This window comes from Pogoniulus pusillus, chromosome 5, assembly GCF_015220805.1.
Source record: "Pogoniulus pusillus isolate bPogPus1 chromosome 5, bPogPus1.pri, whole genome shotgun sequence".
Classification (NCBI taxonomy): Eukaryota; Metazoa; Chordata; class Aves; order Piciformes; family Lybiidae; genus Pogoniulus; species Pogoniulus pusillus.
In genome coordinates this window covers 20041179-20062694 of record NC_087268.1, presented here as the reverse complement: position 1 = coordinate 20062694, position 21516 = coordinate 20041179, and the positions used below count along the sequence as shown (strand labels likewise).

The 21516-nt window shown below is 46.7% G+C and overlaps 1 protein-coding gene across 1 annotated transcript in view; it reads right to left on the bottom strand.

The window, feature by feature from the left end:
• The window catches only part of TEAD4 (TEA domain transcription factor 4), a 58610-nt gene extending 44241 nt beyond the window's left edge, over positions 1-14369 (bottom strand). The window contains exons 1-2 of the mRNA XM_064143438.1: positions 14299-14369; positions 13095-13344 (exon numbers count right to left, since the gene is read on the bottom strand). Of these exons, the coding sequence (XP_063999508.1) occupies positions 13095-13344; positions 14299-14349 (301 nt within the window). The 5' untranslated portion in view covers positions 14350-14369. The remainder of the gene's footprint in view (positions 1-13094; positions 13345-14298) is intronic.
• Positions 14370-21516: the final 7147 nt, after the last annotated feature.

Sequence of the window (21516 nt, the reverse complement as noted above, 5' to 3'; positions counted from 1 at the left end):
CAGCACAACTTGAGACTGTCCCCCCTTGTTCTGTTGCTGGCTGCCTGGGAGAAGAGGCCAACCCCCACCTGGCTACAACCTCCCTTCAGGTAGTTGTAGACAGCAATGAGGTCCCCCCTGAGCCTCCTCTTCTCCAGGCTAAACAACCCCAGCTCCCTCAGCCTCTCCTCATAGGGTTTATGTTCCAGGCCCCTCACCAGCTCATATGCAGGAAGGTTCATAATCCCCATTTAAGACCACACATACACTTGTGTTTCCTTGTAATACAGTCATGCTTAGAACTAAGCTTATGGCTACAGGCAACAATTTAGGTGATTCCCACTTGGTTATCTCATCAAGCTCTGGTTATGCTCCTGTCGCTCAAGTCCACAGACTGAAGCTCCTGAAGAGAGATTTGCAAATTGTATACTGATCAGACTCAAGAGGAAAGAGAAGTAATTTTCAAGACGTCTTACATGAAAAGGATTTAATTCAAACAGTGTTAATTTCCTGTTCAAGAAGCCAGAGGCAGAGCAAGACCATGCCTGTGTATGTGCATGCAGTAAGCCTTAGAGAAGCTGCAGGAGTGCCCAGAAGATGGGTCACAAGTTCAAGGTGACAGTAATGAGGAGCAGCTGTTGGCTATGCACCATTCAGCAGCAGGTGTATCCAGGCCCCAGAGGTTTAAGTCAGCTCTGCCAGCGACAAACAGACTTAGAAGACCACCTGCTTGGGCACAAAGTGTACACAGCCTTCCCAGCTTTGCTGCCCAGATCTTGGCCATACAGAGACAATACAAGGATTGTTATGGATTAGCTAATAAGCAACTGTTTAAACCGACAGACAAGTACCAGTTCTCCTGTGATCATTATCTGGAGCCTACATACATGAAAACAGTGCCTCTTACTTCAGCTCAAATATTTTCCTTTTCTGATCAAGCTGCTTTCATTCACTTTGTGGCACTCCTCAAGGCATTGGAAGATCAAAGGGTTTATGTTAGCATGTACTGATTTTGCTTAATGGATGTACAGGGACACTTTGATAAAGTTTTCTTAACTTCTATTTCATACATGCCCTCCAGGAATAAGGCATGCCCCTGAAAGAAGCTCCTGAAGCAAGTTCATAGGCAAAGTTTTGATTATCTGCCCTGCAGATATAAGAAATCTCCACTTTTCCTAGACCAGGTCTCCACACAGTCTGTGCACTGACACTTTCCAGTTCCTTCTATGCACATGAAGCTCCTTGCCTGAGAAATGCTATCACCTTTCCCTACCTTATGTCCGGATAATCAAAACAAAAGACAAATTCTAAGAAAACACTCCCACTTATTTCTCTCACAATTTGCTCTTTCGGTTTCAGATCTCAGAAAGGGTCTGTGTGCCCATCAATCTAACAAACTGATGCACATCATAGAAGCAGAAATAGTATAAATCACAATAGTAACCATTCTGACAAAATCTGGAAAGTCAAATTTGATCAGTAGCTAGCGCCAACTTTCTGCTTCCTGGGTAAAATCATAGCACATCTAACCTAGACCCCACCTCTCCTTCACACAAAACAGCCATACAGACACACACAGATGCGCCATTCCTTGGAATTAGTTTTACTAATACATCCCTTAATTGTTTTATACAATTTTTAAAGGCCCCAACACCAGCACTTCCATTCTAACTCTGAGAGCCCTCAGCACTGAGTACCAGGCTGTCACAAAGCTTCTGTTGATATCCATATCTTTCTTTCTCTCTCATTAATCCTAGTCATGCTCACATGTTCCACATAAAATCCCTCTCCCTTCTAAATGTTAACACCCTTCAAATATTTTTAGACTGTTATTCTGTGTACCCCCACCCTCTACCTTTCAGTCACCACTCAGCCAAGCAATGTATATTTAGCTACTTTAATCTTTCCTCCTAAATCAGTCTGTTCAACTTCTAGAGCTCAGTGTTATGTCTGGTATGCTTGTTGCTCTTCTCAGAACTCACTCTGTGGTTTTGAGATCTTTCTGGTAATGCCTGCACCAAAACCTGCCCAAAAAAGTTTTACATGCACTTGCGTTACAGAAAAAAGAAACTCAAGGCAGTAGGCATTATTGATTTTCTTTTTTCATGTCTTGCTTTTGCTTCCAGTTTTTTACTCTAATCAGAAATTGTAAGTATGTTTTGTATATTTAAGAGCAGATTAGCAACTGTAAATAGTGTGATCCAATCGTGAAAGAACAGCGTTTTAAAATCAAACACTAACCTTAGATGCTTTAATACTTGTACTGACTGCCACACTCCTTCCTCCCCTCAAGCAGAAGTGATTATGAACCCCAGTGCACCCCAGGACAGGTGCTCAAGCAGAAATGATTATGAACTGGGACAGGTGCTCAAGCAGAAGTGATTATGAACTGGGACAGGTGCTGTATGCTTTGTACTTCTTCAAGTTTGTTTGCTTTTCAGTTTTAGTGACTTTTTGAGGTTGGGAAAGACATTAACTGATAACATCTCCTTTTGAGATGAAAGCAATGTCCTGCAAAAGTACCAGGCTGAGCTGTTTATAAAGCAGTTGCTGAACTACTGGGTGCTATAGAACAGCAATCTAACAAGGAGCTGTCAGTTCCAGTTGCTCTTAAAAACAAAAGCTGCTCCAAGCCAGATGTATGTGTAACAGAAAGGGACACTGAACAGCTAGCTTCTTCCAAGCTCTTTCTCATTTGTAAATCAAGGCCCCAGCAGTTTAGTCTAAGTAAGTATCATAGTGCTAATTACTATATTTTTTTTTTCTCCCTTCAGTAGTTCTGGGACACCCAATCTATTTAGTATCTCCATGCAGAAAGGTTACTAAGCTTTTTCCATCTCCTTTTCTAGATTGGTACAGAAGATGCTGAAGATACTGACTTCTGTGATTGCTTATTTGATAGAAGGTTCTGTTTCTTCCATGAAAACACATAGTTAGAATATGTAGAAAACAGGTTTGTAATACTGCATCCCCATAGTATTCTAGCAGGCCTGAGTGCACTGAGACAGAGAGTGCAGCCTCAGCAAGTTTGCTGATGACAAAGCTGTGTGGTGCAGCAGACATGCTGGAGGGCAGGGATGCCATCCAGAGGGACGTGGACAGGCTGCAGAGGTGGGCACAAGCCAACCGCACGAGGTTCAATAAGACCAAGTGCAGGGTCCTGCATCTGGATCGAGGCAATGCCAAGCACAAATCCAGGCTGGGCAGTGAGTGGCTGGAGAGCAGCCCTGAGGAGAGGGACGTGGAGGTGCTGCTGGACGAGAAGCTCAACATGAGCCAGCAGTGTGCACTTGCAGCCCAGAGGGCAAACCAGAGCCTGGGCTGCATCAGAAGTGTGGCCAGCAGGGCCAGGGAGGTGATTCTGCCCCTCTGCTCTGCTGAGACCCCACCCGGAGTACTGCATCCAGTTCTGGAGCCCTCATTCCAAGAGAGATGTGGAGATGCTGGAGCGTGTTCAGAGAAGGGCCATGGGGGTGCTCAGAGGGCTGCAGCAGCTCTGCTGTGAGAACAGACAAAGAGTTGGGGCTGTTCGGTCTGCAGAAGAGGAGGCTGTGAGGTGACCTTCTTGTGGCTTTCTAAGATCTGAAGGAGGCCTACAAAAAAGCTGGGGAGGGACTTTTTAGGACATCAGGGAGTGACAGGACTAGGGGGGAATGGAGTGAAGGTGGGGAGATTCAGAGTGGCCGTGAGGAGGAAGTTGTTCAGCATGAGAGTGGTGAGAGGCTGGAATGGGTTGCCCAGGGAGGTGGTTGAGGCCTCATGCCTGGAGGTGTTTAAGGCCAGGCTGGATGAGGCTCTGGCCGGCTTGCTCTAGGGCAGGGTGTCCCTGGCCATGGCAGGGGGGTTGGAACCAGATGATCCTTGTGGTCCCTTCCAGCCCTGACTGATTCTGTGATTCTAGGTCAGACCATTAAGTTAATGGTGCCCTGGACTCACTGGCTGTAATGTCAACACAACAATCAGGAGAAAAGATAGCATGCCATATCAGACAAGATATTTCTTTTGTGTCTTAAGCAGGCAGTAAGCAGAAATTGCTGGAGAGGACAGCGAGAGCTTGAACTTGGAGCAGTGCTGTGATATGAGCTCATGCAGTCAGGATGCTGCCTCCACGTCTAGGAGGGAAAAAGACAATTAAAGAAGGCATCAAGACACAGGTTTCCCAATGTAGACAGAAAAACTTGTCTGACTTCCGGATGAAGCAAGAATCACCTCCACTCATCAATCAGTGGAGCACCTTCTAAAGAGCTGCAAAGAGCAGTCTGCCTCTGCGCCTCAGGCCCAGGCTCTCTACCATGTGTCAGTTGAAACACGCTTTTCTGATCAACTCAAAACGTATCCAAACCAAACAGTGTAAGATCTTCATGGGGGCTTCAAGCAATTCAGCTGGTTCAACATGTTTGCTGGTAAAAGCTACTAACATTAACCTGGTAACAGGTCACCTGACAACAGCTAAGTATATCAATTGCACACAGAAAAAATACCCAAAACAGTATTACCACACAAGCCACTCCTCAGTGTGAAAATAGTGAAATGGCTCCACTTTGGTAAGGGAAAAGTGGCATATAGAACTCTCCATACCACTCGGACCCTTGGTTCAATGAGCTCTATACTAGTTGGTTACGGGACAGCTAAACAACTCTCCATGGGAGGCAAGGCCAGCTTTACAGAGACCTTAAGCAGTGAAGATTAAATCACAAACTATATTTATTTTTTTTGCCTGGTCATATCTTTCCATAGATTCCAGGCTGGACCCTGCTTCCTTGGCATGGATCCTGGAGACCAGTAAGCCAAGGAGGGCATAAATCAGTGCCTCGGTTTCTGTCAGGAGCACACTGAACCAACCATCCATGCTGGGAACAGGTGCACTAAAGGCAAGCAGGGACAGTGTCTCATTTGCAGTAGTGGAGAAGGGCTCACAGAAAAGCTGTTGCTTCTTCTCTCAGAACCTAGGCTAAACTTTTCACTCTGCAAGTGGGTTATTTACCTTCTGCGGCTCACCAGTCCAGTTTACTAGAGACTTTCCACTAATCATTGCTCCACCGTAGCTAAGTGGTGTTGGTTTCTGTAACACATTCTACTTTGCTCTTGTTTCTGACTCTCTGCTTCATTTCACTCCAAAGCTGAAGCATTTCAATGACCACACAGAACAGTTAGTAAATTAAGACAGTCTTAAAACACAATTGTTCACCTGTCGTGATAACTAGCGCTGCCTTCCAGCAGCAAGGAGCATATCACTAATCTACAGTTAATAGCCATGGAATGGATTCTCAAGTCACATTTTAGTTTGACTAACATTTAAAGCAAGCATTGATTGCTTCTGAAAGAAGTAGTCCTACCCTTACCTCAACCACAACTGCTCTTTCCCACTCCCATCATTCCTGAAGTACCAGCACAAACAACTGCGCAGCTGGGCAACGAAACAATTCAGGAAAAATGTCCAAAATAGTTTGTGCCAGCATTGATGTCTTGTATAGGGTTAACACTCCTGGGGGAGTGACCCTGAACCTGACCCTAGGGGTCTTGGCCCCTCCTCAGGGGTGGGCCACACTCCAGGTGATGGTTAGCCCACTCCTCCCACTTCCTGTGGTATAAAAGAGACAGGACCTCCCTGTCTCTCCCTCTTTCTTTCTTCCTGCGTTCACGCTACACACACATACACTGATACTGCATACCAGCACAACACGTGGCAGCCACGAGGCAGAGACACCATCACACTACTCGGGTTGTATCCATCCCTGTTTGTATTATGCTGTTTTCCCTTCCTTATCCTTTGTAAACTCCCCTACCTCCAATCCCTTTTTCTAAGTTATTGTTAAACTTTTCCTTTTTAACTTCCAAATCGAGTGAGATTGATTTATTTGGGTGTCCCTGCCTTTATCTCTCTCCCTGTCTTTTGGGGAAAGGAGGGGGAAGAGGGGAGGGCACTCTATAAATTCTATAAATTGTCATTGGGTCTACCAAATTTATAAGAGTCTCTGGGAACCTGCATTTGAACTCAAGACAATTTATTTGGCGCCCAACGTGGGGCTAGGTAGAAAGAATTCTTTCAGAGAAGATTTGGAAGTTAAAAAATGGATATTCTGAGAGTCTTAATCATTAACGCTTTTGCATGGCTGTTGTGGGGCTGGCTGTTAAAGTTTATAAGTTACCATGTCTTCTGGATTGTCATTGATATGGTCTGGGAATATTCTAAGCATTTGCCTGTCCGAGTCTATGCCTATTTCCTGAATTCTGTTAGTAATATCACTGTGTTTAGAAATGTTTCTGGAACATGGAATCAATCTGAGTATATGCATTGGAGCACAGAAGCTCCAGATATTTGGGGGGAGAAATGGTACTGGATAGCTGTTATTTCACTGTGTGTAAATGTGGGTTTGGGAATGAACAAGGTAGCTCTGAACTTGGACACGTGGAAGTATCGGGTGGGCGCCGCCTTTAGGATGCTTAGGGGGAGGGGTGGCCCTCACTGCCCGAGCTGCAGCTGCGGGGGGTGGGCGACAGGTCAGACCGGTCCGACCGCCCCTAGCGCAGCTCCGCCCCAAACTCCGCCTTTGGTCCCGCCCAGGGCAGCCCCCCGGACCCTGCCCCCTCAGCCCAGCCCCCTCCATCTGGCTCCAATTACCACGCGGCCAGCCAGATCAAACCCGAACCCTCCCACAGACACCGATCCAGGGCAAGGGACCTCTACGCGGCCAGCCAGATCAAACCCAAACCCTCCCACAGACACCGATCCAGGGCAAGGGACCTCTTCGGGAACCAGCACCCCCCAGCAACAGCAACCAACTGGAAATGGACCTGATAATGGAGTGATCCTTATCAGCTCCATGCCCAGAAAGGAAATCAGGCACACAAGGCAGGAGTATGCAAGGGCAAACGGACAGTCCCTTTTAGCCTGGCTTTTGAAATGCTGGGATGCAGGAGCAGAAACCGTGGACCTAGATCAGAGGGAGGCAAAACAGCTGGGATCCTTGTCGAGGGATGGAGGTGTGGATAAGGAGCTGGGAAGGCTCGATGGTACCCACTCACTTTGGGCCAGGCTTCTGATAGCTGTGAGGTACAGGTACCCGACTAAGGATGACATGATTTTCCATCCCCTTAAATGGACAGATATGGAACAGGGGATCTCATACCTGAGGCAAATGGCGGTTCAAGAGATAATTTATGGAGCCGACCAGATGCCCTCAGACCCTGATGATGTCCGCATGAAGCCAGCCCTCTTAAAGAAACTGACTCAGTGTGCCCCTTCCACATACGCCCCTACACTGGGAGCACTGCTGCTGGGCAGAGACCCCAACAACCTTCCCACAATCAGGGAGTTTGTGAATGACCTAAGACAGTTTGAAGACAGTTTGTCGAGGAAAACCTTAATTGCCACTGTAGAGACCCTCACCCAAGAAATGAACGAGCTAAAAGCCTCTTTCTCTGAAATGCAGAAGGCAGAGGATGACTGCTCTTCACCTTCAGAATGGGTGCAAGTCTCAGCTGTAAGGAACACACGCCGTGCTCCTCCTCCCCGCAGGAGACCAGCCCAGAGCAGACAGGGTACACACAGGGGGTCACTCTGGAGAACACTCTGTGACCATGGGGAAAACATGGATAGATGGCATGGCCAGCCCACCTCAGCTCTATCGGCCAGGGTAAGGGAACTGCAGGGGACAAACACAGGGAATAACTCCTCCAGAAGAGGGGTTGCCCCAGTGTCCCGCAGGCAGCCCTCTCGCTCAAGGGGTGGTGAAGCCAGTAACTCAGGTCCATGTGCCTCACGCGGTCACACTGCTCAGAATTAGAGGTGCCCTGTCTCCAGCCAGGCGGAGGCCAGGGATAACAGAGTATATTGGGACGTGTTTGTGAAATGGCCTGGCACTTCTGAAGCCGAGAAGTACAGAGCGTTGGTAGACACCGGTGCCCAATGCACTCTGATCCCCTCCAGCCACAGGGGGACAGAAACTGTTACAACTGCAGGAGTCACAGGGGGGTCTCAGGAGTTGACTGTGCTGCAGGCTGAGATAAGTCTCACCGGGAATGTGTGGGAGAAGCACTCCATAGTAACTGGCCCTGATGCACCTTGCATCCTGGGGATCGACTTTCTCCGGGAAGGGTACTTTAAAGATCCGAAGGGGAACAAGTGGGCATTTGGCATAGCAGCTGTAGAGACTGCAGACAAAGAGCAGCTGTCTGTCATGCCTGGCTTGTCAGATGACCCTTCAGTGGTTGGTACCCACAAGGTGGAAGATGTTAAGTTACCTATTGCTTCTCGTGTAGTTCATCGCAGGCAATACCGCACCAACAGAGACTCCCTGCTACCCATACAGCAGCTGATTCGCCGCCTGGAGCAGCAGCTTGTCATCAGCAAGAGCCACTCGCCCTTCAACAGCCCGATATGGCCAGTGCGAAAGGAGACGGGGGAGTGGAGACTCACGGTGGATTTCCGAGGCCTGAACGAAGTGACTCCTCCAATCAGCGCAGCCGTGCCTGATATGTTGGAGCTGCAGTATGAACTGGAAACGAAGGAGGCCAAATGGTATGCCACAATTGACATTGCTAATGCTTTCTTCTCCATCCCCATTGCAGAAGAATGTAGGCCACAGTTTGCCTTCACCTGGAGAGAAGTCCAGTACCACTGGAACAGACTGCCTCAAGGGTGGAAGCACAGCCCTACAATCTGCCATAGTATCATCCAGACTGCACTGGAGAAGGGTGGAGCTCCGGAACATCTACAGTACATCGATGACATCATTGTATGGGGTGAGACAGCAGAGGAGGTCTTCGAGAAGGGTGAGAAGATCATTAATATCCTGTTGGATGCTGGTTTTGCCATTAAGAGAAGCAAAGTGAAAGGGCCTGCCAGAGAGATCCAGTTCCTGGGAGTTCGATGGCAGGATGGCCGACGCCACATCCCTATGGATGTGGTGAATAAAGTGGCCACTATGGTGGAACCCACTAACCGGAAGGAGACACAATCCTTCCTGGGGTTTGTGGGCTTTTGGAAGATGCACATTCCCGGGTACAGTCAAATTGTGAAACCCCTCTTTGACGTTACAAGAAAGAGAAATAACTTTGGGTGGGGACCTGAGCAGCAGGTGGCATTTGACCAGATCAAACGAGAGGTGGTCCATGCCATGGCCTTGGGACCAGTCCGAACCAGCCCAGAGATTAAGAACATTCTCTACACAGCAGCCGGTGAGAATGGTCCTAGCTGGAGCCTATGGCAGAAAGCTCCTGATGAGACAAGAGGCCGCCCACTCGGGTTCTGGAGCAAGGCATACAAAGGCTCAGAGACCAAGTATACCCCCACAGAGAAAGAAATCCTAGCTGCCTATGAGGGAGTCAGAGCTGCCTCTGAGGTGATTGGGACGGAGTCACCACTCCTTTTAGCTCCAAGGCTTCCAGTCCTGACTTGGATGTTTAAAGGGAAGGGTTCGACTCCACACCATGCCACAGATGCCACTTGGAGTAAGTGGATGGCTCTGATAACTCAGAGGGCTAGGATGGGGACTCTCGAGCGTCCAGGCATTGTAGAGGTCATCACCAACTGGCCAGAGGGCACTGACTTTGGAAAACCAGCAGAAGAGAAGGCAGTGACCCGTGCCAAGGAAGCCCCCCCATACAGTGACCTTCCTGAGGAGGAAAAGGCATATGCTCTCTTCACAGATGGATCTTGCCGTCTGGTAGGCAGCAAGCGGAGATGGAAGGCTGCCGTCTGGAACCCCACACGCAGGGTTGCAGAGGCAAGAGAAGGAGAAGGTGAATCCAGCCAGTATGCTGAGGTGAAAGCCATCCAGCTGGCCCTGGACATTGCAGAACGAGAGCAGTGGCCAATGCTATACATCTACACCGACGCATGGATGGTAGCAAATGCCTTATGGGGGTGGCTGAAGGAGTGGAAGAGAAATGATTGGCAGAGAAAAGGGAAGCCTATTTGGGCTGCTGACCTCTGGCAAGACATTTCTGCACGCCTGGACAAACGACCAGTTAAAATCCGACACATCAGTGCTCACATCCCAAAGAGCAGAGCCACTGAAGAGCAGCAGCATAACCACCAAGCTGACCTGGCTGCCCACATCTGCCAGATTGACCTGGACTGGAAGCACAAAGGTGAACTGTTCTTAGCTCGGTGGGCACATGACTCTTCTGGTCACCAAGGAAGAGATGCCACATACCAATGGGCCCGAGACAGATCCGTGGACATATCCATGGAGGCCATAACTCAGGTTATCCATGAATGTGACATCTGTGCCACCATAAAGCAAGCTAAGTGCATGAAGCCTTTGTGGTACGGGGGACGGTGGTCAAAGTACAGGTATGGGGAGGCCTGGCAGATTGACTACATCACTCTGCCTCGGTCTCGCAGTGGCAAGCAGTATGTGTTAACCATGGTGGAGGGAAGCACGGGGTGGCTGGAAACCTACCCAGTACCTCATGCTACTGCCCGTAACACCATTCTGGGCCTGCAGAGCCACATCCTGTGGAGACACGGTACCCCAGAGAGAATTGAGTCAGACAATGGGACCCATTTCAAGAACCACCTTGTAAGCAACTGGGCAAAAGAGCATGGGATAGAATGGGTTTACCACATCCCATACTACCCTCAAGCTGCAGGAAATATTGAGCGTCACAATGGCCTGCTGAAAACCACCCTGAAGGCTATGGGAGGTGGAACTCTCAGAAACTGGGAGAAGCACCTTGCAGAAGCCACTTGGCTGGTGAACAGCAGGGGATCAGTTAACAGAGCTGGTCCTGCTCAGTCTGCCCTACTGCCCATAGTTGAGGGAGATGGAGTTCCTGTAGTCTGTGAAAGGAATCTACTGGGAAAGACTGTGTGGGTTGCTCCTGCCTCTGGTGGGGGAAAACCTATCAAAGGGGTGGTATCTGCAGAGGGTCCTGGTCACACATACTGGGTGATGATGGAAACTGGTGTTATCGAGTGTGTCCCTCAGAGAAATCTCTCTTTAGCTGAAAAGGTTTTGAAATCTCAGAGTTGATTCTATGTGTTCCAGATACTTTCAGGTTATCTTGTATTATAGTTGTATAATAGTTGTATCATAGTTGTGCAATACTTGTATCATAGTTGTGCAATACTTGTATTATAGTTCATAAGAGGTTACAAGTTGTTTTTGTAGTTATACCCTCACCACTACACGGCGTCCAACAGAACCTACACCACACCAGCAGCTATCCAGAGTCCCACAGCATCACGTCACACCACGGCGTCCAACCAGAACCCTGCATCTGATTCGTCACTGATGCCCTGCAGTGAGAGACTGTTCCTGATTTCCCTCCAGAGGATGTCTACAGCCATCTCATCCACACCTGTTCCCCTGATGCCAGACACCAAGAGAGACTGTTCCTGATGTTTTTTCTTCACAGAGGGAAAAGACTTTCCTGAGTTCCAACAAGAACTGTTCCTGCTTCACTGACTTTTCTTCCGTTCCTGCCCTGCTCACATCTCAGCAACCTGCACCGGACCAGAGGAGCACATCGCCTTGAGATACAGCCGGGGACCAAGAAGGACTTTAAGAACTCTTAACCTATGGACACCTTTTTCCCATCTTTGGAGAAGAAGACTGTTCTTAGGAAGGTGGAAGTGGTCTAACCAAGGGGTGGAATGTATAGGGTTAACACTCCTGGGGGAGTGACCCTGAACCTGACCCTAGGGGTCTTGGCCCCTCCTCAGGGGTGGGCCACACTCCAGGTGATGGTTAGCCCACTCCTCCCACTTCCTGTGGTATAAAAGAGACAGGACCTCCCTGTCTCTCCCTCTTTCTCTCTTCCTGCGTTCACGCTACACACACATACACTGATACTGCATACCAGCACAACACGTGGCAGCCACGAGGCAGAGACACCATCACACTACTCGGGTTGTATCCATCCCTGTTTGTATTATGCTGTTTTCCCTTCCTTATCCTTTGTAAACTCCCCTACCTCCAATCCCTTTTTCTAAGTTATTGTTAAACTTTTCCTTTTTAACTTCCAAATCGAGTGAGATTGATTTATTTGGGTGTCCCTACCTTTATCTCTCTCCCTGTCTTTTGGGGAAAGGAGGGGGAAGCGGGGAGGGCACTCTATAAATTCTATAAATTGTCATTGGGTCTACCAAATTTATAAGAGTCTCTGGGAACCTGCATTTGAACTCAAGACATGTCTGTATAAGAATACTGACACTGGCTGAGCCTCATAGCGATCAGACTCACTCAAGCCACATTGCTCTGCACAGACACAATGTTGTGTCTACCCAGCAAAACCATCCATTGTAGATAAGGCTGTGCAAACAAGATACCACCCATGCATACTGAGAGCAATCTGCTTCCTAGCTCAGAGAACAATGGTCTGATGGGTGGACAGAAACCTACAGAATGACTTGTGAAGTGCTCCATGTGAAGCTTTAGGGCACGGTGGGGTCTGCAAAGACACACCAATTCCATTTAAAAAAGAAAAGGAGTAAGCACTGACTAGGTGAGAGTAGGGCTACCTTTTGCAAGATCTTTGCTAGTACTTTGAGAAATAATTTTAAGAGGATGAACTTATAACCAACTATTGTGCACTCTCAATCTTTGCTTCACAGAAATACCAAGTGGCTTTTTTCCAGTACTGAACTAGAAAATCCAGCCCAGATCAGCTTTTATTGTGGACAAAATCAAGTGAGACATTATAAGTGTAGGCTAGGTGAAAATAATCCAATTAAAACCCATGTCTAGCACATAAAGCCTGACTTCTGCTACAGCTGCAACCTGCATTCAGGGCTGAGTATCTAAACTACCTAGCTGAGGAAAACACATGCATGAAAGGCATTCCTATCAGGGCTATAGAAAGACAGACTATAAAGAAAGGGCACAGAGAGCTGTGTCTTCTGCCCTTCTTAATATTTGAAAAGTGTAGCTAGTTAACAAACTGTAAGTGTTTTCACCCTTTCTGATACGTGAATGTGAAAATCCTTTCTGATACGTGAATGTGAAAATCTTTATGTGCTTTCCTAAATAGAATTGGAAGCAACCAACTGCATCAACTTGGAAACATCAGAGAGAAGAGTTCAGAACACCATTTGGTACAAGTCAAGTGGGCTGCACATGGCAGGCTACCTAAAGTGTTATGATGTGCCCTTTATTTCTCCTTACCATACATCTTGCCTTCATCTGACAAGATAATCTTCCGCCGTCCACATGGTGGGTAGATAGCTAGCGCTTCCTGGAAGCTCTGCTCAATGTCCGGACTCCACACGCCCTCAGCATCATTGTCAATGGGTTTGTCCAAGGCCTCACTGCCCCCTGAGTCGTTGCTCCCCTCGGGGGAGGTGGGAGAACTCCACTCGTTGGAGGTAATGGTGCCAGCTAGAAACTCCAAGATTACACGTGGAGAACTCAGGACCTGTGATGACAAATACACGGCATCTGTCAGTTAGAGATCCATCCTTCTTTCTAGGCAATTGAGGAGATAATGAAGACAAAACCCCCAGAATCACAATGTCTTAGTGAGGAGGGGTTTACTTGAATCTTACTCAGCCACCTGCTTGATTTATATTTAAGATTAAAATCTTTACTTCAAACCCTTCTGATAAAACAGGCTCATTCATTCTTTATCACTTTCCAACTCTCTTCTTGCCCACATCTTTGTGGAATAATTTATTTTTTCCTGCTACCCTCATTCGTGTAACTGTTACTTAAATTTCTGAAGCAGGCACACAGGGATTCGGTCCATGTGAAAGGCTGCATAAACTAAAACAGTGGTGAATTTTCTAGTCAGCACTGAGCACTGGGCTTGAAATTTGCAAGATATTGCTTCTCTGTATAGGAATTATTAGGGAGGCATTCTTAACACTAACAGTTCTTCCCAAGGATCAGCTGTGGTTCTAAAAAGCAATTCTTGGAGCCAGTTTAATGCAGTGTCTTTCAAATCTCAGCACTATATCCTGGCAGAAGCTGAAAGCATCATGAGTAAAAGGATAAAGGCATTAGGCTGTAGGTGAACAATCTTAGGCACTTAGCCTGTTTCTTACTGCTCATCTTCAGAACCACCACAGATAGATCCCTTCAGCTTTCTTTGCCTCTCTGCATGCTGCACGCCGGTCTTTACCAGTCTCAGGCTACTAGATTTGCCGTTGGGCAGAAGCAGAAATTGATTTCTCATTGAACTCGGGCAGGCAGATGCTAGGTCTCAAAAACTACAGTCTACAATAGAGGCTGAAGTCATTGAGTATAGCTGCTAAGACATTCAGAAAGCACATTCAGATCATGCAGACACTTCAGTCAACCATACAAAAGACAAATAGCTTCTAAAGACAGAGATCATTTTCCTGCCTTAATGCCAAAGTTGTTAATTTACCTCTTCAGTAGTTTCCTTATCTGAGTTACAAAGAAGTTCACAAGCCACCATCTGAGAATCCTGTTAAGGGACGGTTCACAAGCTCCCTGCCTATCTCCAGTAAGCTGGAGGGAAGGAAAACCTGGAGTAAGGCACTTTTCTCTCTGCGTGTATGTTTTGTTTGGTTGTTCTTTGCAAGAGCAACAGAATCATCAAACTTGCACTGAACGAAAGAGTAAGGATATAGCACAGACATAGTAAGTCTTACTACTTCAGAACTATTACAGTGGTAATGTAAAGGAGGATAGAGGAGAAAAGACCTACATAAAAAGTTAGCTAGAATTAAATCTGTACAATTATGCTATGCCCTAGCTGGTCAATAGGAATAGCAAGTCCAGTCATTCAACTTCAGGTTAAAATTCCAGCTCAGTGACTCCAGAAACGTAAAACACTACATCATACACCTCTTTTTAAGTCTGAGTTTAGTTTTTCACCTCTTTGAAAGATCACAAAGAATTTTTTTATTTTAATAAAAGCTGACATTCTTAAGACTTTTATAATTCTCTGTGGCCACAGAATTAATGTTAACAGTTTCTTTCCTCACAAAGCATCTGTCACCTCTATATCTGCCTTTTCACTGGCAGATGCTCAATACAAAACTTACAAGAGTATTCAAGTGATTGTCCTGATGGAGAATCAGCACAGAAGAGTAAGCTTCCACAGGGGGACTCTGACAGAGGAATGGAAGCTATCTGTTTCAGTTGCTCTTTTGCTGTTTCCTCAGTCGTCCCTAGTCCTTGCAGGCTGTCAAGACCCTTTGTATGTAATACATATTAAAACTCCCACAAGCACAAGGCAAGCTAGTTTTAACTTAGGCTGATGAGAAGTTGAAGGGTTCAGAATAAAGCACAAGGTGTGATGGCAAGCGTCTTCACAGCAAAGTCTTGTAAGAGCCAGCAGGCTCCACACCTACTCTAGCTGCTCAACTGTATGACTCCCGAAGCCAGGGACACTGGAAGCTACAAGATGCTATGAAGCCAAATCCTCTAGCAATGCATAAAAGTAGACAAAGTCACTTCCTAAGGAATGCATGGTGATCATAACCACAGAAACTACCGGCTCTGAAGCTAGTTATTTCCATCTCCTTAATGCCCATGTAGACATAGATGAACACAGAATCATAAAATCAGACAGAGTTGGAAGGGACCACAAGGATATAGTTCCAACCCCCCTGCCATGGCCAGGGACACCCTGCCCTAGAGCAAGCCGGCCAGAGCCTCATCCAGCCTGGCCTTAAACACCTCCAGGCATGAGGCCTCAACCACCTCCCTGGGCAACCCATTCCAGCCTCTCACCACTCTCATGCTGAACAACTTCCTCCTCACGGCCACTCTGAATCTCCCCACCTTCACTCCATTCCCCCCTAGTCCTGTCACTCCCTGATGTCCTAAAAAGTCCCTCCCCAGCTTTTTTGTAGGCCTCCTTCAGATCTTAGAAAGCCACAAGAAGGTCACCTCACAGCCTCCTCTTCTGCAGACCGAACAGCCCCAACTCTTTGTCTGTTCTCACAGCAGAGCTGCTGCAGCCCTCTGAGCACCCCCATGGCCCTTCTCTGAACACGCTCCAGCATCTCCACATCTCTCTTGGAATGAGGGCTCCAGAACTGGATGCAGTACTCCGGGTGGGGTCTCAGCAGAGCAGAGGGGCAGAATCACCTCCCTGGCCCTGCTGGCCACACTTCTGATGCAGCCCAGGCTCTGGTTTGCCCTCTGGGCTGCAAGTGCACACTGCTGGCTCATGTTGAGCTTCTCGTCCAGCAGCACCCCCACGTCCCTCTCCTCAGGGCTGCTCTCCAGCCACTCACTGCCCAGCCTGGATTTGTGCTTGGCATTGCCTCGATCCAGATGCAGGACCCTGCACTTGGTCTTATTGAACCTCGTGCGGTTGGCTTGTGCCCACCTCTGCAGCCTGTCCACGTCCCTCTGGATGGCATCCCTGCCCTCCAGCCTGTCTGCTGCACCACACAGCTTGGTGTCATCAGCAAACTTGCTGAGGCTGCACTCAATTCCTCTGTCCATGGCACCAACAAAGATGTTGAACAAGATTGGTCCCAGGGCTGATCCCTGAGGGACTCCAATGTCACTGACCTCCAATTGTACATGGAGCCACTTGTTGGCTGTGGCCATCAAGGCAGTTCTTTATCCATCCAGTGGTCCACCCATCAAACCCATGTGTCACCAGCTTGGAGACCAAGATGTGGTGTGGGACAGTGTCAAAGGCCTTGCTCAGGTCCAGGTAAATGTCATCTGGCAGATAACTTCAGCAAGGCACACTCTTATGTTAGGAACAAAGCAAATATATCTGAGTATAACTCTGCCCATATCCCCAGCCCCTGGAAGTTTTTGCCTGTTCATTTCATGTTTCACAAGGCTTTATATTTGCACCAGGCGCCTTTGGTGGCAAAGGTATCTCTGAGTCCTTTCTGATCTGAGCTCCAGAACAAGTGGATGAGGAAACATGCTGCATTCTGTTCAGTGGTAGCTCCCAAGACTCTCTTCTCCAAACACAGAAGTAATGCAACTTGAGTAGATCACTTGTGTATTCAGAGAAGTTTGCCAAGCAAGAAATAGAGTATGCGAGCCTTATCTCACACAGGTCTAAACTACACAAGATGTGGAACAGAAGAGCAATGAGAGAAAAAAATATATAAAACCTGAAATGAAAAGCTTAGATGCTCCTTTTCTAAAATGATTTTTACTTCCTGTGCCCAGACCACCAGTGTATGTCCTGTCCCATGCTACAGCTAGGTCACCGGGCACCAAAATGTGATGCCATAGCCAATCACAACTCTTCAATACTTTGGGCCTGGGTTCTGCTTTCCCTTCTTGGCACTACAGCTATTCCTGACGGATGATGAGAAAAGTGGCATTATACAGCCTACAAATCCATGGATGTTTGGCCATCTCCAGATGAAGCTTCAGTAATTACCCAGACACTAACACAATCTGACCACCTTTTTGCCAGCTTCCAAAGGAATTCCAGAGACTGAAGTGATCATGAAAACCCTTGTAATTCTTATGTTTCTTGTTCAGTAGGATGCCAAAGGCTGAAAGGGTCTGCAAAGTTTTCTTAAATTATGTTGTTTCAATAGTGAGCTCCATGTGCGATCCTGTGTGACACTGTGCTCACAGACAATCCACAGTAAGGCATGTAAGACAGTAAATCCCAGCTGAGTGCTGTCTCATCTTTGGGTCTCTCCTTTGGCTGAATACTTCAGGCCTTCCACTTTCTGTGCTATTGATCTGAATGAGAGGGGTCATTTTTTAAATGAGGTAAATTGTTGAGAAGTTAGGGGCTAAACCTTATGGTAAAAGACTTTATTAGTATGGCAAGTTGAAAACCAGCCAGCAGAATCAATTTCCATGGAAAAACCCAATCTGGTCAAAACCAGAGCATTTTTCAGACAGATGCTAATGTTAAGTGTGTGATGGTTTGGGTGTTACCTGCCCCACACACACACTTAAGAAAAATCACCCAGACTAGACTCAGCAGAGCTGGAAATTAAAGAATGAAGCTTTATATTTACAGGTTAGCACCATATCCAAGCAGATATTTACAATCTATACAGCTATAGACAGATACAGACAAGTTACAAAGTCATATAGAAACACAACAGCCTTCTCAGAAACCAGACTCCCTAGGAGGAGCTCCCAACCACCCTTTCACCTCCTTCCCACCCCTCTACCTTATCCCAGACTTTGCCTTATGTTCAAGGTGAGTTTGGAGGATCTGCCAGGGGGGTTAGGAAGCAGACAGATTAGTTAGGCAGTAGGTTAGAGAGAGAGAAGTGCATGCAGCCAGAGCCAGAGAGCAACTCTGTTATCTCTGTTTGTGTTCTTGTTTTTATAAATCTCAGCAAGCCTATGAGTGCAGCAGTCATCACTGTTGTTTCCTTTTCACAGCTTAGCATCTAATTCCTCTCACTAAAATACCCTAGCTAGGCTCAAACTAGCAGAGTGTGTTACTGACAAGAGATGTTCGAATAACCCTCCTTAGTAACTCACAAAACACAAATGCTTCAGTTAGTGTCTCACTTTCAGTTTCCTTGTTTTTCCATTCAGTCAACAGCAACTATACAGCTTGGTAACTTGAATGGTAATTTGCATTACTCAGTCTTCTACTAACACTAAATTTTTAGTAGTTGTCATTTTTTTGAGTACTCTTTTTTTTTTTCTTCCCCCCAAGTTCTGTCTGCAGAACCTTATAATCACAAAGCTGTCTTCTGATGTGGAAGGAATTTGATTCTGAATTCACTAAATAGACATCCTATTTTCCAGGCATGCTCAGACAATGCCTTCATCATCTAAATCCTCTTGCCAGGCACAGTTCTTAGGATCAGAGGAATCAGAGAATGTTGCCCTATTCTAGTGATAGGAGGTTGTGCTAGTTTGAGCCTAGCTGGGTTATTTTAGTGAGAAGGATTAAATGATAGGCTGTGAAAAAGAAACAATGGTGATGGCTGCTGCACTCATAGGTTTGCAGAGATGGATAAAAGCAAGAACATAAATATAGATAATGGAGTTGCTCTCTGGCTCTGGCTGCACGCACTTCTCTCTCTAACTTGATACCTAACTAATCTGTCTGCTTCCTAACCCCCCTGGCAGATCCTCCAAACTCACCTTGAACATAAGGCAAAGTCTGGGATAAGGTAGAGAGGTGGGAAGGAGGTGGAAGGGTGGCTGGGAGTCCCTCCTGGGGACTCTGGTTTCTGGGAGTGATGTTGTGTTTGTGTATTACTTTGTAACTTGTCTATGTCTGTCTATAGCTGTAGATATTGTAAATACCTGCTTGGAAATTGTGCTAACCTGTAAATATAAAGCTTCACTCTTTAATTTCCAGCTCAGCTGAGTCTAGTCTAGGTGATTTTTCTTAAGGGAGGGAGGGGGGACACATAACATCCAAACTATCACAGAAATATTGCCAAAGGTCCCAGGCTTGGCATTTGCTCTCTTCAGATTCCATCAGTTTGAAATTATGCTCCACTTCTTGTCTCTTGTATTTTTGGTATTGTACCTTAAAGTTGTTCTTATTATGATCTTACTCATATATTTTGCTCAGAGAGGATGACCTGCCTTTCTTTGTGAGGACCCGTCATGGATTCTCTCACAAGATCCAAGACACAAGCCTCTCACAGCACCTCTACCTCCTCGACAGAGTATTGCTGCATCCTTCTGACGTTTTCCTCTGTCCAAATATTTGTTGTTATTCACTTTTTCTCTCTGCCATGCTCCATCTCTTAGCGAGTCACCCACAAACACAGGCATTTGGGTCAGGAGAACCAGGAAAAAAATACAAAATCTTTCATCTTCAGCAGCTTTGATTGTTTTGATGGTGGCAACTTTGATACTGCCTCTCCTTCCTGTGACACATGGTATCTCACTGAGAATCAGGGATCGTGCAGAGCCAGACAGCTGCCTAAAGCCCTTCAGCGAGGTCTCACTGACAGGGAGCACATCTTTAATAGACTGCACAGACTGACACATTTGCTTTCGAGCATCAATCCCTCAGTCAGCACTGTCGGTATCAGCTCTCTCTTCTATGTTTGCGGCAGCTGCTCCACACAAAATCATACTTTCCTCAGGACCTGAAAAACTGCTGCCAGCTGTCTCCAGTTGTTCAGTTTTCTTAGAGCCACTCTGTCCAAAGACTCCTGCCATTCCATGGCCGCTCCCTTTTCCCTGCTGGAATCAGTATGGAGCACGGCACAATAATCAGAGACCTCTCTATTTACTCAACCCTCTCAGGCAGGAAGACTTGAACATAGCCATGAGGAGGCTGTCAGCGTGGTTCCACTCTCACTTCTGAGCTGACTGTACTCTAAGACGTTTTACCAAGTCACTTCATACTTGGTCTCATTTAGTGGAACTTCAAGCTGTAGGGGCAGCTATTTCTTAATACGATTGTAATGACAGAGGACCTGAATCACAACATTTTTATATCTGAGCAGCAGTCAAACAGAACATTTCAAAACCAAAAAGAGTTCAGATGGAAAAACTGTTCCATTGCTCAAAACAGAATCTTTGGATCATTGAGAACGGTAAGAAAACCTGGAAACAGCAACAATTTATCAGTCACTCCCATCCAGAACAAGCTACTAATGAATAAGCTTAGACAATGCAGCCATACAAGGAGACTTGGGTTTAGGAAAGCAACAGTCTGGAACACCATGAAATCTATTTTGCACATTATGATGGAAGAGAGCATTCATTCAAACTTACCACAGAAAGAAGGCTGGGAAATCCTGTGGGACACTACAGTAACTTCACTTCCTCTGAAAGAAAAGAATGAATGCAGTCAGTAGATGAGTAGCTCCAAGCAGGTGTAACTCAAAGACTGCAAAAAAAATCAACTTACTGGAAAGTGAAAAGGCAGGGAAACAGCTAATCAACAATAACTATGGTCTGTTAAAGCTCGCAGACAACAGAGAACAGAAATAATGAACATGTTTACAGGATCTCTACAGAGCAAAATAAAAATCCAACTGTAGCAGTGACCAGAGAGCAACAGCACTTTTGCAGCATCAGCCAGCAAACAGTTGCTCGTGCTCCCCAGGAGCTGCACTCCAGTCACTGAATCAGCCTGGAGCCAGAGCCAGTTGGTTTCAGCAGAAGACGCAGTGAGGGGTGGAGATGTACCCATGAACCACTGAAAGTACTAAGTCTTTTGAGAAGGCTTTACTTAAACAGTCCACAGCAGCTCAGACAAGTGCTGAGCCTCCTGCAATCCCTAAGCAATGCTGGGTATTCCCTTTGAGTATCCCTATCCACCCAGGACTCAGAGTAGTGCCACCTCACCCCGTGAATAAAAGCAGCTAAGGCGTTAGGTGAAGAAGGCAGCAGTCCTAGGTAAGGAAGAAAGCAGAAGTAAGATTTCCCACTGTGTACTCGGTAAGGTCACATAATGATTACATCTACAGGCTATGAGATTTATTTTTTATCATGAAATAGACTGGTTTACAAAAGAGCAAGCACTACCACAGCCTCAGATCAGATCTAACACAAGTTTGGGCTCTGGCTGAATGCCTACCACACTGCTTGGCACAAAATCCATCTCGGTTTGCTTGCTACACCCAAACTGCCTGCAGCAGCTGCTGTTCACAATGCACCTGACTTCTGAGCAAAGTAAAACAACAGTCTCGAATTGTTGCAGTAATTGAGCTCTTGCTGAAACAGAGAGAGG